The sequence below is a fragment of the Micromesistius poutassou genome, assembly GCF_964030765.1.
Source record: "Micromesistius poutassou genome assembly, chromosome: 8".
Taxonomy (NCBI): Eukaryota; Metazoa; Chordata; class Actinopteri; order Gadiformes; family Gadidae; genus Micromesistius; species Micromesistius poutassou.
Window position 1 is genome coordinate 12,338,243 of NC_140278.1, and position 12,827 is coordinate 12,351,069.

Below are 12,827 nucleotides of genomic sequence, written 5' to 3' on the forward strand. Positions count from 1 at the left end.
TGTGTGTGTGTGTGTGTGTGTGTGTGTATTATAGATATGTATGTACTTGCATACATACAGTACATCCAAGTGTATCTCTTTCCCCATGTTAGTCATTGAAACCTTTCCCTAACTATTTCATATAAAATAAATATGAAATTGTGTATATTATATATGTGTATTTTCTGCACATGCGTGTAAATGTGCAGAAAATACACATACGTATATAATATACACAATTTCATATTATACTATACATTTGATCCATGCATTTGTATGTGTGCCGATCCTTTTTCCCCAACCCCCTTTGCTTGCATGCATGCATGCATGCATGCATGAGTGTTTGCACAGAGGCTTAGCCTGTGTAAATACGGAGCTGTCTTTGTGTTCTGTGTGCAGGTTCTGTACGTCCCTGATCCAGAATACATCTCCAGTGTGGGAAGTTCCCCCTCCCTCAGTCCCATCAGCCCCCTGTCTCCCACCTCCTCCGAGGCTGACCTGGAGAAGGTGACGGTACGTGGACTCTCCTCCTCCCTCCCCCCCCCCCCCTCCCTCCCCCCCCCCCCCCCCCCCCCCACACCCGCCGACACACAGCTACACAGTCCAGGTTGTGGAGCCCTTGCAAAATACAACTTGCCAATGACTTGTACTTATTGCTACAAATAGCACTTTGGGATAGTATCCACACACACACACACAGTAGAATGGGCTCATCTGTGTACCTGTTGCCCAGTCCAACACAAAGTGATGTAAGATTGATGGTTGATGCTCAAAGTCACGTTTTTGTATCTACAACATGCACACGTGTGAACCAGTTTGTGGCCATCATTTTCTGATGAGTGATTAGAATGGGCAGCAAACACCCACATGCACACACATACAGAGAAACATGTCACTTGCACACTCATCTCTGGCATACACACATACTGTTTGCAGAAACACTCACAGCCTGGCCTGCTTTTGTGACATCTCAAAGTCACATCGATCATCAATTTAATGGCAACCACCCAGAAGGATGTGTCATGAAGGACGCAGCAGGGGGAGAACTGTCTCATATAATCCAAGGACACACCAGGGACAACGTCTAATATTGTCCAAGCAATGAGGAACGTGGGCAAGGGACGCGGGGGAGACTGTAATATTGTCCAAGGCCAAGACAGGCTGTAATAGCCTTTTGTTTTCTCTGTGTAGGACTTGTAATGTGGCCTTTGGCTTCCTAGGGCTAGATGTCAAGCATATTGTTGCCTGCCATTTTCTGGCAGTGCAGTTATTGCTTCATCGGGTCTGTCAGGCCGAAAGGGGTCTGTGTTAAAGAGGTCTGTGATAAAGGACAATACCGGTCGTGGTGATCGAACCATAACCAATATCATTTTTTTCTAAATCACTTTGTTGTGCCAATTCTGCCTAAAGAGCATTCCGTGTGAACATGCCTGCTACAAATGTAAACAACAGCAGTAGCACAATGGTCTTTGTGTTATTGTTTTTTTTAAGTACTTGCATGGCAATATATATTTTGTCCATCAATTCCGTACAATCACACATTCATTCCTAAATGCCAAATGCATTTGGACAGAATTGGTACAAGGAAGCTCTTTTGACAAGCTGTATTGGTAACGTGTTTTAGTGAATCCAGGACAGACGGTTACTATGGTTGGACCTCCCAGTCCCCGTAGTCCCCTGGCTCACAAGGTGGAGCAGCAGGTGTGGAGGGGCCCCCAGACCAGGGGCCCGTTGCCTTGGCTGGGCGACGCTGCCGTCTGTTTATGAATGATGATTATTGCAATAATTGTAAAGCCCTTTGAGTACCCACAGGTTTGAAAAGCGCTATTTAAATGCAGTCCGTTTACCATTTAACATGCTCATTATTTCTGCTACTGCAACTCTAGGTAAGTGCCCAGCCTCTTGTATAACATATAGCTGGTTTGTTATAGCAAGTAAGAAAGAGTGCCACGTGGCTGGGAGTTTGCCTTCACAAAAGGTTGCTGCCGTTCCATGGAGTGAACGCTGCTGAGAAAGGTTGGCATTGAAGGCATTGATTCAGCAGCTCTAAAGATAGCCCGTTTTAAAGGGCTAATAGTGTTTGATCTTCGGACCTTGGTTGTTCTCGGGACAGAGTTGTGGGCTTAGCCCATGAGGAAAAGCAGAATAACAAACCCTTTAATAAAAGATTAATAAATCCTTCTAGTTAAGTATGAAGTATGTATGAAATAGTAGTAGTGATAATATGGAAACGGCATAAATTGCTGGCATATATACACATTACACACACCTCCCCCCCCCCCCAGCCCAGTTGCTCTCAAACCCCCTTTTCTGCAGGTCACCTCTCGTGTCGTCCGCATCCGAATGAGCCAATCAATAAGCACTGCAGGAACCTCTGTGGACCCCATCCCCCCCACCACCACAAGAAATACAGTCTGTTTGTTCCCGCTGGCTCCCATCTCCACGGCAACGGACATCCGTGGGTTTTTTTTCTGTTGCCCCTACCGGAAAATGGCTGCTGCTGCCGACGGCCTCACAGCCACCACACATCCATCGAACCGGGGTCACCCGCCTCTTTCCCTCCCCCCCCCCCCCCCACCTCTTTCCCTCCCCCGCCCCCCCCGCGTCCACCAGTAGTTCCCCCACCACAGCAGTGGCAGACCCAGAAGAAGGGCCTGCTCAGTTGACTTGACTTATCTATTTAGGTCAGGCCTGATGGAGGAATGAGAGCATATTGTGTCGGCCTCTCCACGGGGGGAGGATCAGAGAGAGAGCGAGAGAGACGGGTTGCGACTGCGGAGGAATTAAGCCTTTAAAAATGATGTGGCGTCGGATATTTGGAGCAACTGGAAGCGCGGCGACGGCGGTGGAAGCGACGCTCACTCTCCACCAGACATGCAGCCAGGCGGCAATTATTTTAGGCAGAGGAAGCGCACTGGAAAGGCAATGCAGATAGGGCCCGATGGCTCACTGAACGACGTCTCCGCGGTGTGTGCATGTCTGTGTGTGTGCTTGTGTGTCTGCGAGATCTGGGTTTGTTTGGGAAAATTGTTTTTTTTCACGCGGCTGCTCTCTTTTCCCAATCTATGTGTGTGTGTGTGTGTGTGTGTGTGTGTGTGTGTGTGTGTGTGTGTGTGTGTGTGTGTGTGTGTGTGTGTGTGTGTGTGTGTGTGTGTGTGTGTGTGTGTGTGTGTGTGTGTGTGTGCACAAGTGCGTCTTCACGACTGTGTGTGTTTGTGTGTGTGTGTGTGTGTGTGTCTGCTGCCTGTATTGCCAAGGGCTGTTTAAGCAGGAAGCAGGGGAAGCAGCTTCCAGGTGCTGTTTGATTCAAACGCCCAGGAAGAACCATAATAACAACTTATTCCTCCACAACCCTACATCTTCTAATTACCAGACTATCTTGGTGCCATCATCTTATCAAAGAGGCCAGCCGCTAATAGAAGGACACAAGTACATATATATAGCGGGGAGGCAATAAAATAGACTGTTGTCTTTGTCTGCTCTGTATACTGATACATTGAATGCGGCAGATGTTTAAATAGCCTATTACTGGATGTTCCCCTAGCCTAAAGAGTAACCCCGGGAATTGCTGGTTCACCATTAGTGTGATGAGAAATGGTACAAGGGCACTATTGTTGCACCATAGATGTCATATATTCTTAGTAACATTTTTAATGGCTGCAATGCGCCCACCATCATTTGTAAGGAAATCACTTCAATTCAGACGTTCATCCATCAAGGTAGGGTGGTACCTGAGGAATACTACATACTTGGTCGCACAGTCTCGGTGTTCATCTACACACCAACCTCAACCTTTTATTTTTGTGTGTGTGTGTGTGTGTAAAACAAAAGCATGCATGTTGGCCATTTTCTGCCTGATGGGCTTGCTGTCATTAGATTATCCGGCAGCCAGCAACTCGCTGGCATGCTCTGTTCCCTGGTCATTTGTGTGGGGAGTCATGTCCTCTATGGCCTCTTCCAGACCCCTCTCCCTCTCGCTGTGTATCTCTCCATCCCCGTCTCTCTCTCTCTGGCATTTGCAGACAGGTTAATTTTCTTTCTGTTGCGCACGCACGCACGCACACCCTGCATGTAGTCTTCACAAGCACATAGGAATAGACGGGCACACATGCAGGTACACACGCATGTTTACTTTGGCACCGTCACACTCCCCCCGCCCACTGCTGACCTTCCCCCGTCACCTCCTGTTTTGGCATCCACACCTTTTATCCTCTATTCTCTCCATTTCTCCCTCCTCTACTTCCTTCCTTCTACCGGGGTGGGATCTAAAATTAGCACTGGTGGAATGACGAGCGCTCTTCATGAGCTGGGACTGGATCCACTTATTAGGTACATTTAGTCTCCGGCTCCACGGCTATTTAGGGTGCGCTCCCCGCGATGTGTTTAGTGTCTGCCGACACCGTTGCACATCTCCGCTCGTGTAAGTATTTAGACAAATGAGACATTAAAGGCACAAATGAATCCACCCGGCTTTTTGACTGGACCGTCATTTTAGAATCACGGGACTTCTTCCCGGATTGTCCCCCCTCCCCCTCCGCCCCGTCTCCTGGTTGACATATAAAATGCGTAACATTTTCATATCTTTTACATTTACGTTGAGTCATTTTGCTAATGCAGTTATCCAAAAATGACTTCCAAGTGAGACTGGGAACGATTGAAATCATTGAAATCCATACTGAGGCAACTACTAATTAAAGTGCTGCTCGGCAAGTTTCCAAAGAATACCAGATATGAGTGCAGAATAGCTGTAGGAACTAGACATTTTTATGATTATTATTATGATAATAATCAGGTCATTGAGTCAGTACTGCTAACATCCAAATAAAATAAAAGGTATCACGCAATGGAGCTCTTGGATTTTAGACCTCATGAAGTCAATCAACGTCCTGCTTCCTGATCGTTCTGTCCACTTGAGGGCACTGTGGAGTCATATTGTGTGGCGTGATCTCACACTGTCACGGTCAAGGTCAAAAGCCCCATGGAATCACTAAAACTCCACCCGCCTTTTCTGTCAATATTCTGAGGGCAACAAAATCAAAAAGTCTGCACAGATTTAATAGTTAGTTTGTTAACTATTAAATCTGTGCAGTTTGTTATTTCATTTTCTTATTTTGTCTGGGACTTGGGGAATGGATAAACAAGAGAAGAGCTATGGTGGATTTTGATTTCCATCTTTTTTTTTCTTCGTTCAGCAATGTTGCCTCTGTACATGGCAATATTCTCTTTCTTCCCTACTTTACCTCTTTCTATTTCTCTTCTCGAAAACTTATCCTCACAAAGTCCTCTTCCTCTTCTTCTGTCCTTTACTACATATTGTGTTGCTCAACCCCCTCTTCCACAGAAGGATGCTGTGCCCCGCCCACCATCAGCTGACCACCCATGGCAGGCGAGGAACTCTTTCATCTTCACATTTCAGTGCTGCATCAGATCTCTCTCTCTCTCGCCCCCTCGTTCTCTCTCTCTCCCTCCTTCTTTGATTCAAGCCACTGACTCCAAGACTTCAGCTCTGGTCATTTGACTACATTGAAAGCAGCAAGAGTTTGAGTTCAGTTTTTCTGTACGGACGATGTTTGGCACAGCCTCTAAACATAAACAATGCCCTTGGTCCTGCTCTTTCAGTGGGGCGGCCTGTTTGGTTTGACGGAAATCCATTGTTTGGTGGAAAACCATTCAAGGTTCTGGTAGTTTACACAAAACTACACCCTGTGGTGTAGTGGTCTACACCCTGCGGTGCCTAAGTTTTTATTGACAGATTGGCAAATTGGAGGTTCCACTTCCAAATGTTGACCGGTGATACTGTACACCCATCCCACTCAAGGGCCGCTATCTTAATGCATAGATAAGAGCAGAACAAGAAACCGGGCGAGAACTCAGAACTTCACCCCCTCCATAGAAGGGGTGAAGTTGTGGAAAGCAAGGAGGTCCCTCCCTCCTTGACGTATTGAAAATGAATAGCGTGACAAGAAGTTGACAAACACGTTTTTCATCAAGTCACATACACCTCTATCTTCGGTCTTTGCAGGCTACTAAAGCTTATATATGTATATGTATACCACAGTAGTGTACAGTAATGCACGGGAACTCACTGAGACTGCACCAGGCTTTCCTGCCTGGAGCATCATCACGTTGACATAAGTCCCCGTCACTCCTTGTTGATTGAACGTGTTAATTTCCATATCAAAGATAGTTGTCTTGAGATCAAGTCGTCTCGGTTGTCAACAGCCGAGAGGCATGAACATGTCAACACATGGTGAACAGGTTGCCTCAAAACTGTTGGAGTCAGCAGGTCGTAATACCCACGTCTGACAGTAGTTCCCTGGTGAGCTCTGGGTAAATTGCAGACACCTGTGTGTGTGTGTGATTGGTGGTTGACACCCTTTTTCTCCATTGCTATTTCCAATGATAAGCCAGTGTTCTATGAAAAGGGAGTAATGTGTTGACTGCAAGACGATCGTCTATCACCAGTGTGCGAGTGTGTCCACTGTTTATGTGGATGGAGGGTTGGCAGATAATCTTTGCACATAATTTGAAGGTATTGTGTCAAAATAATGTCTGCAACTAACTGTTGCACTAACTAACTAATGTACGAGGGGGGGGGCGGTGGCAGAGACAGAGAAATTGAGACCTTCTTGGAGGGGGTAAAGTGTTTCTGTTGTGTTTGTTACCACCTACCTCAATCCAAAAGATAAACAGAAACACAAACGCACACGAATGCGAATGAAATGGGGCTGTTTTATTCCACTTGGACTAAAGTCTATTTTGGACGCAACAATTCAAAGACATTATTTCCCGACGCCGCCAGGTGCTTGGCTCAAGGCTGTCCCACCAATAATCCGCGTGAAAACACAATCTCCCTTTTTTTAAATTTCTTTCAAGACATTCAAAGGAGGACCTTGGAAGCGAAACCTACAGCCGTGTACGGAACACTTCCTGGTGCCGCCGCCACGCTGTCTCCCTGACAGCAAAGGCTTGTTTTATTGGAGAAACTGATCGGTCGGCCCCCTCAGCTTCCCCGGCTCCCAGAGCCGGCGCTGGTTGTGTCGACGTGGTTCAGGAGCCCCGGGCAGTTTTTCGGTCGACTGTGCTGGGAGACGAGGCTGAGGGAGGCGAACGTAGGCAGTGCACGTGTCAGCAGTGCAGCAGACGCTTTTTTGTTTTCTTTCTGGCTCCTACTCGTCTGGCGGCGCTTGACATTTGACAACATTCACACAGCGCTACACTTGGTTTTGGTTAGTTTTCATTTTTTTGTTTGTATTTCGCCCTCCTCCTTCTCTTCGCCTTCGTCATGCCCCGCCGCACACACGCACACACACACACACACACACACACACACACACACACACACACACACACACACACACACACACAGTATATATTGCTTATGTACCTCCAGGCTCTACTCCCTCATTATCTTTTCCTCCACACACACTACCCTCACCCCACTCCGCCACCACCTCACCTCCTACCTATACCATCAAGAGAGCTCCTTCAGCCTGACCTGCTGTCGGTCTCTCAATCTCATTGAGGCTCACTCAGGGGGACAAACAGTCAGCTGTTCTGCCCCAGACAGGCCCATCAGGCTGAACATCTGCCCAGCGACCACCGGCCCTTCTTACCCTGCAGTCAAACAGTTATGCAGACACACATGACACCCCCAGTCAGTCCAGTCAGTCAGTGAGTCGGTCTTCCGCTACACAGGCTCATAGATTGCATGGCAGGGAGCCACCGGTAGAAGCAGCTGGCCCACCATTCCTCTCACTCACAGCCCAGCAGTCGCGCCATCTGTGGCACATCACGCCGTAGCGCTGTTGGCTTGGAGACAAAGGATCACGGCAACAACAGAATGGAGAATATATTGTACCTGCCAGCATATAGGCCTGGTGTGGTGAGGTCTTAGTTAGAGGGGTGCCTGGCTATGCAGCGCTCTCTATAGACCGATGGTGGATGACAAAGCCAAGCGTTGATGGGAGACGATGATAGCTGCTACTGCATCTAACAAATGTTTTTATTCATACAGAAAATGGGAATAGTTTGAAATGTCTTTTTTTTTTAGGCCTACAGTAAACTTCAGTAAACTTTTTTACTGAAACTTTTTTTTTACTGAAACCGGCTGGTAGGGCAACGGAGAATAACAAAGCTGTCGAAGGAGTGTCAAGCTGCCAGTTTGATGGCTTACTCTGTACAGCCATTAAATGACGTTCAAGGTGGCACACGCTCGTTCCCAGTGCATACAGTGTTGGGGGGGGGGTCACTACTGTGCACTAGTGTTTTAAATTAGGATTTTGGTTCATCGGGTAGGCTGGCTAACCTCACACAACCCTATTGGCAATGCATTGTGCAAATATTGGTTTAAGGATAATGATTTAGTTTGTATTGAATATGATGACTCCTTTTGACAGAGACAATATGCCATATTTGTATGGCTTATGAATTGATTCTCTATGGCCTCGTCAGTTTTCATTTAAACACCGCTAACCAGACAAGGAGAACATTATGCTTAACGCTCCGAAAGGGTATGATTATATTCTTGCTAATTGCCCCTATAAATCACAGACAATGGTAGGTGAATTGATTCACTTTACATTAGCACTCCTCTGAGCTAATAGTAGTATTGTATAAAGTATCTGTGAAGACTAACGTCTACAGAATTCACGTGATCTCTGCTTTGTGTCACTCTCGTGATGCAAACAATGTTGATATGTTTTGCATTGCAAACCAAGCGCCAGGCATGCAAACCTCACCTTTTTCGGCCAAAGTGATGTTTAGTTCTCCAAAGTCGTCTGCAGGTAAACCATAGGGTTGTTATGCTGCTCTGCAAATGTTTCAATCACAATCCAATAAAAAGAGAGTTGCTAGGCAGAGATTCCTGATATCTAATCCGGACTGAATACGATTTGCATATACAGTTGTTTGTTGCAGCCCCCTAGTTGAAGCATGTTTTATGTGCCCATGCAATATTCACACACCTAACCAGTTTTCATGCCAAAAGTTCAGAGATTTTGAGTTTTAGCACTGTGGCGTTTCTTCTAAGCCTGGGGTTGTCTCTGCATAAACAGGGATGGGTGTTTCCCTTGTTTTTCCTTTTGCACTCTTCTCATTTTTATAAAAGAACATTTCATAACTGAAGTAATATCTCAAATATTACTATTTAATTCTCTCCTGGGGCACCTTTGGCGATAAGTGCTAATCTTTCCAAGAAAGGGGCTTTCATCAGTGGGCCATTGGCTCAATCACCATTGAGTTACCTTTTTATTTACCATTGTTTTGGTTTTTTTACCAACAGAGGAAATGTTCTAATTCATTCATTTATCTCACAGGTCAAGCGGATATCCCTGCCACTCCGTTCCCAATATTCATATCAATTATTTTTAAATTTAGTTTAGTTTTCCCTTTCTTTTGACAACATCCTTGCTGGATCTCTGTGTGTCCAGGACTCGGATGGCACCCCCAGACCAGAAGGAGTACACCCCCCGGTGTTTTCGGCCCTGCGCCATGGCCGAGTGGTGTCGTCTACCTCTGAGGAGGAGGAGGCCCTGACGGAGAAGTTCCTGAAGATCAACTGCAAATACATCACAGATGGCAAGGTGAGCTACGACACGATGACATTGAAGAGAGTCATCATCTCGATTGAATCCGCTTGGGATCAGCACTGCTCCTCGCCACAGCCCTCATGCTGTTATTTAACCCAGTTTGTTCTGAATCTTCAAAATTATAATAATTATTTTTTGTCTTGCCCCCCCCTCCCAATCTGCGTGCTTCATCATCCACCCACCCACCCCCAGGGCGCGGTGAATGGCGTGCTGCTGGTCACACCCAACAACATCATGTTCGACCCCCAGCGTATGGACCCCCTGGTGCTGGCCCACGGCTGTGAGGAGTACGGTATCATGTGTCCCCTGGAGGAGGTGCAGTCGGCCGCCATCTTCAAGGAGATCACCGACGCCAAGATCCGAGACGGCGCGGTCGGGTAGGAAATCCCAAACATGCTTTTAATGTCCAAAGGGCAGGCACACAGGGTGTGGATTTCGGTGCATATTTGTAGCGCAAACTAAAAAAGAAATAGAATCATAGGACTATGATTATGATTTATGTCTATTTTGGAGGCGAAGATTCCAAAACACTGCGTCTGTACTGACACGGCCGTGTGGTTTTGACTCAGTGTGTCTAAAAGCACATTGCGTAAGCTCTCACAATAATGAAGAACATGCAGTCAAATTATTTTACTTGTTAATGGCAATGACAAATCCCTCACCCCTCCACCCTTTCTATCAGTGTAGATAAAATATGGTTTACAGTCTCATTCACATACATCACCTCTCTCTCTGTCCCTCTCTTTCTCTCTCATTCTGTGTGACTCTCTACCTCTCGCCCCAATACGCCGCATACCATGATGTAATCACTTTAGCACGTCCGCAGATGACTGAGATTGCATCATCGGCCATCCAACAGTTTAATCTGTCTTTTTCCCCATGCCAAAATAAAATGGAAGTGGCAATTAGAGCCAGGGGTTAATGAAGTATGCTTTCAGCCTCCCACGTTGCAACTGCTCACCCATTTGGTTTTAAATGCGGCGCAGGGAACAGACACATTAGAGGCGTCTGTGATACGCTCAACGTGTAAAGTTTTGAGTCATGCTAAATTTGTTCATGCCATGTGTGTGTGTGTGTATGTGTTTATCATAGTGTGTGTGTGTGTGTGTGTGTGTGTGTGTGTGTGTGTGTGTGTGTGTGTGTGTGTGTGTGTGTGTGTGTGTGTGTGTGTGTGTGTGTGTGCGCGTGTATATGTGTGTGTACTGTGTGGGTCTCATGTATTGTTGGCTGGGCCAACAGGCTATTCCTATATTTAGGTGGAGTATTACCCCAGGGCAGCTATTGGTATAACAAGTGATTATTTTCTTTGTCAGACCCAGCTGTTTTCTCAGCTGTCTGCTATTCCCTCACTTCCCCCTCCCTCTCTTAATCACCAACGCTGTCCCTAATTTGGGCCTACTGTCTTCTCTCTCTTGTCATCTTTTCCTCTACAGATGAATCAAAATGATATCCATTACATTGTCTTTGGTTGAGTTTGTGCAGGTGCTCACCCTAGATTTAAATCTATTTACTTTTTTACTTTATTTTTTATATACTGTTTGATTTGGCTTACCTTTGCACTATTCAGAATAATTTTGCACTATTTAGAATTTATTTATTGTAAATATAACTTTTTTTATTTTGGCTCATTTTCTCCTTATTGCACCGTGGGTCGAAGACAAACGCAATTTCGATTCCTCTGTTTGTCTGGCACATATTTTGGAATAAGCAATAAAGCTGACTCTGACTTTGACATCCGTTCAACTCTCTGTCTCCCTCAGTGACCTGGAGCCTATGCCGGCGGAGAGACACCCCTCCCAGCTGACGGACGGCGAGGCGCCCCCCCGGGAGCCTGGGGCCAACGACAGCGGCAGCACGGCGCCACGCAGCACCGAGGGCTCCGTCTCCGAGGACGTCTTCACCGAGTCGGAGCTGTCGCCCATCCGCGAGGAGGAGCACCAGGCATCCAGCGACGACCTCTGCCTGATGGACAAGTCTTCCGGCGCCTCCACCGAGTCGGTGCAGACCGTCACCCAGGTGGACGTCGGCCCCTCTGCCTCCCAGGGCAGAGACGGGTCGGTCAGCGAACCGGCGAAGGCTTTGGCCCCATTGGAGGACAATCCACCAAACACTGCAACAGAAACCCAGGCCCGCTCTTCTACGGTGTCCAAGCAGCACAGCCTAGAGAGCACCGCAAGCACACCCGCCGCCTGCCCTGCAAGCGGCGACGGCTCCACTAGCCAGGCGCGGGGGTGCGGCGATGGCTCGTCACGCCCCGGGTCAGAGAGCTTGGCCGAGCCCGGCGCCAGCGAGCCCCAATCCAGCCAAGAGGGAGCCTGCGGCGAGGGCACCACAGACTCTGGGCACCGGGCCGGGGAACACAAGGACACGGTAGAGCCGACGGAGAAGGAGGGCCCTCAGAACGCCGCAGAGGGTAATTGCACTCTCGGCTCCGCCCACTTTTCATTGGCGGCGCATTGCACAGAATGCACTGCACCATCACACGGGTCACCCCTGCTCAACACTCTCATACTTTTTGTGTGTTCCCACTCCTCGCGGTTACACTTTAGGATGACTTGCTCGAGCATCACAGCTAACGCCCCATCGCCGACAATGTCGAGGTGTTCTCCACCAACCTCCACTATCAAAGCAGAACCCTGTCTGCCTTCCCCTGGCTATGTCAGGATCACGTCCCTCCTGCTGCTCCCTGATAACCTTTACCAATCTGCTTTGTGCCTCATCGCTAGCAATTGGCATCATGAGAGGAAGGCAAACTGCAGCGTCTGTGTTGTCATCACTTTGTCAGTGCGAGGCGGGCTTTAAACGAAGGGTTTGTAAGGCTCTTTGATGTTTTGCACCACAGGTTGCAGCGTCGCGTGCTTACCTGCAGCCGATAAGCTAAAGCCTATCAAACGCCAGAAGGGTACAAACACACCTGCTACCTGATGAGGTGGCGGGAGGGGGAAGGTGTTGTATGCTAATGTTCAAACCCAACATCAAAACACCCACAAAACTATTTTCTCCTGGGTGGCTTTATGTGTGAGGCGGTAAATGCTAAATTCCCAAACGCCTCCGGAGAACAAAGTCAAATTTCCACTCCCCTCCCTCCCTCACAGGCTTTAACCTTGCTTCAATTGCCTTCTGGTTGGCCTAATCTTTGCCTTGATATCTGATTGACCACTTTCATTTGTACTGGCTTAGATAGCTATGTTGTAGCTAAAGTTGTTCTTTCTCCCCCCCCCCCCCCCGTGATGAGAGAAACGCAGCTTAGAGTTAAAG

At 47.6% G+C, this 12,827-nt stretch overlaps 1 protein-coding gene across 4 annotated transcripts in view; it reads left to right on the forward strand.

The window, feature by feature from the left end:
• oxr1a (oxidation resistance 1a) overlaps window positions 1–12,827 on the forward strand; it is a gene marked incomplete at its 3' end in the record, with an annotated part of 48,562 nt that overhangs the window by 22,269 nt on the left and 13,466 nt on the right. For all 4 annotated transcript variants that reach the window (XM_084471710.1, XM_084471713.1, XM_084471711.1 and 1 more), the window contains exons 4-7: window positions 379–492; window positions 9,411–9,563; window positions 9,762–9,946; window positions 11,330–11,982. In XM_084471710.1, coding sequence (XP_084327836.1) covers window positions 379–492; window positions 9,411–9,563; window positions 9,762–9,946; window positions 11,330–11,982 — 1,105 coding nt within the window. The remainder of the gene's footprint in view (window positions 1–378; window positions 493–9,410; window positions 9,564–9,761; window positions 9,947–11,329; window positions 11,983–12,827) is intronic.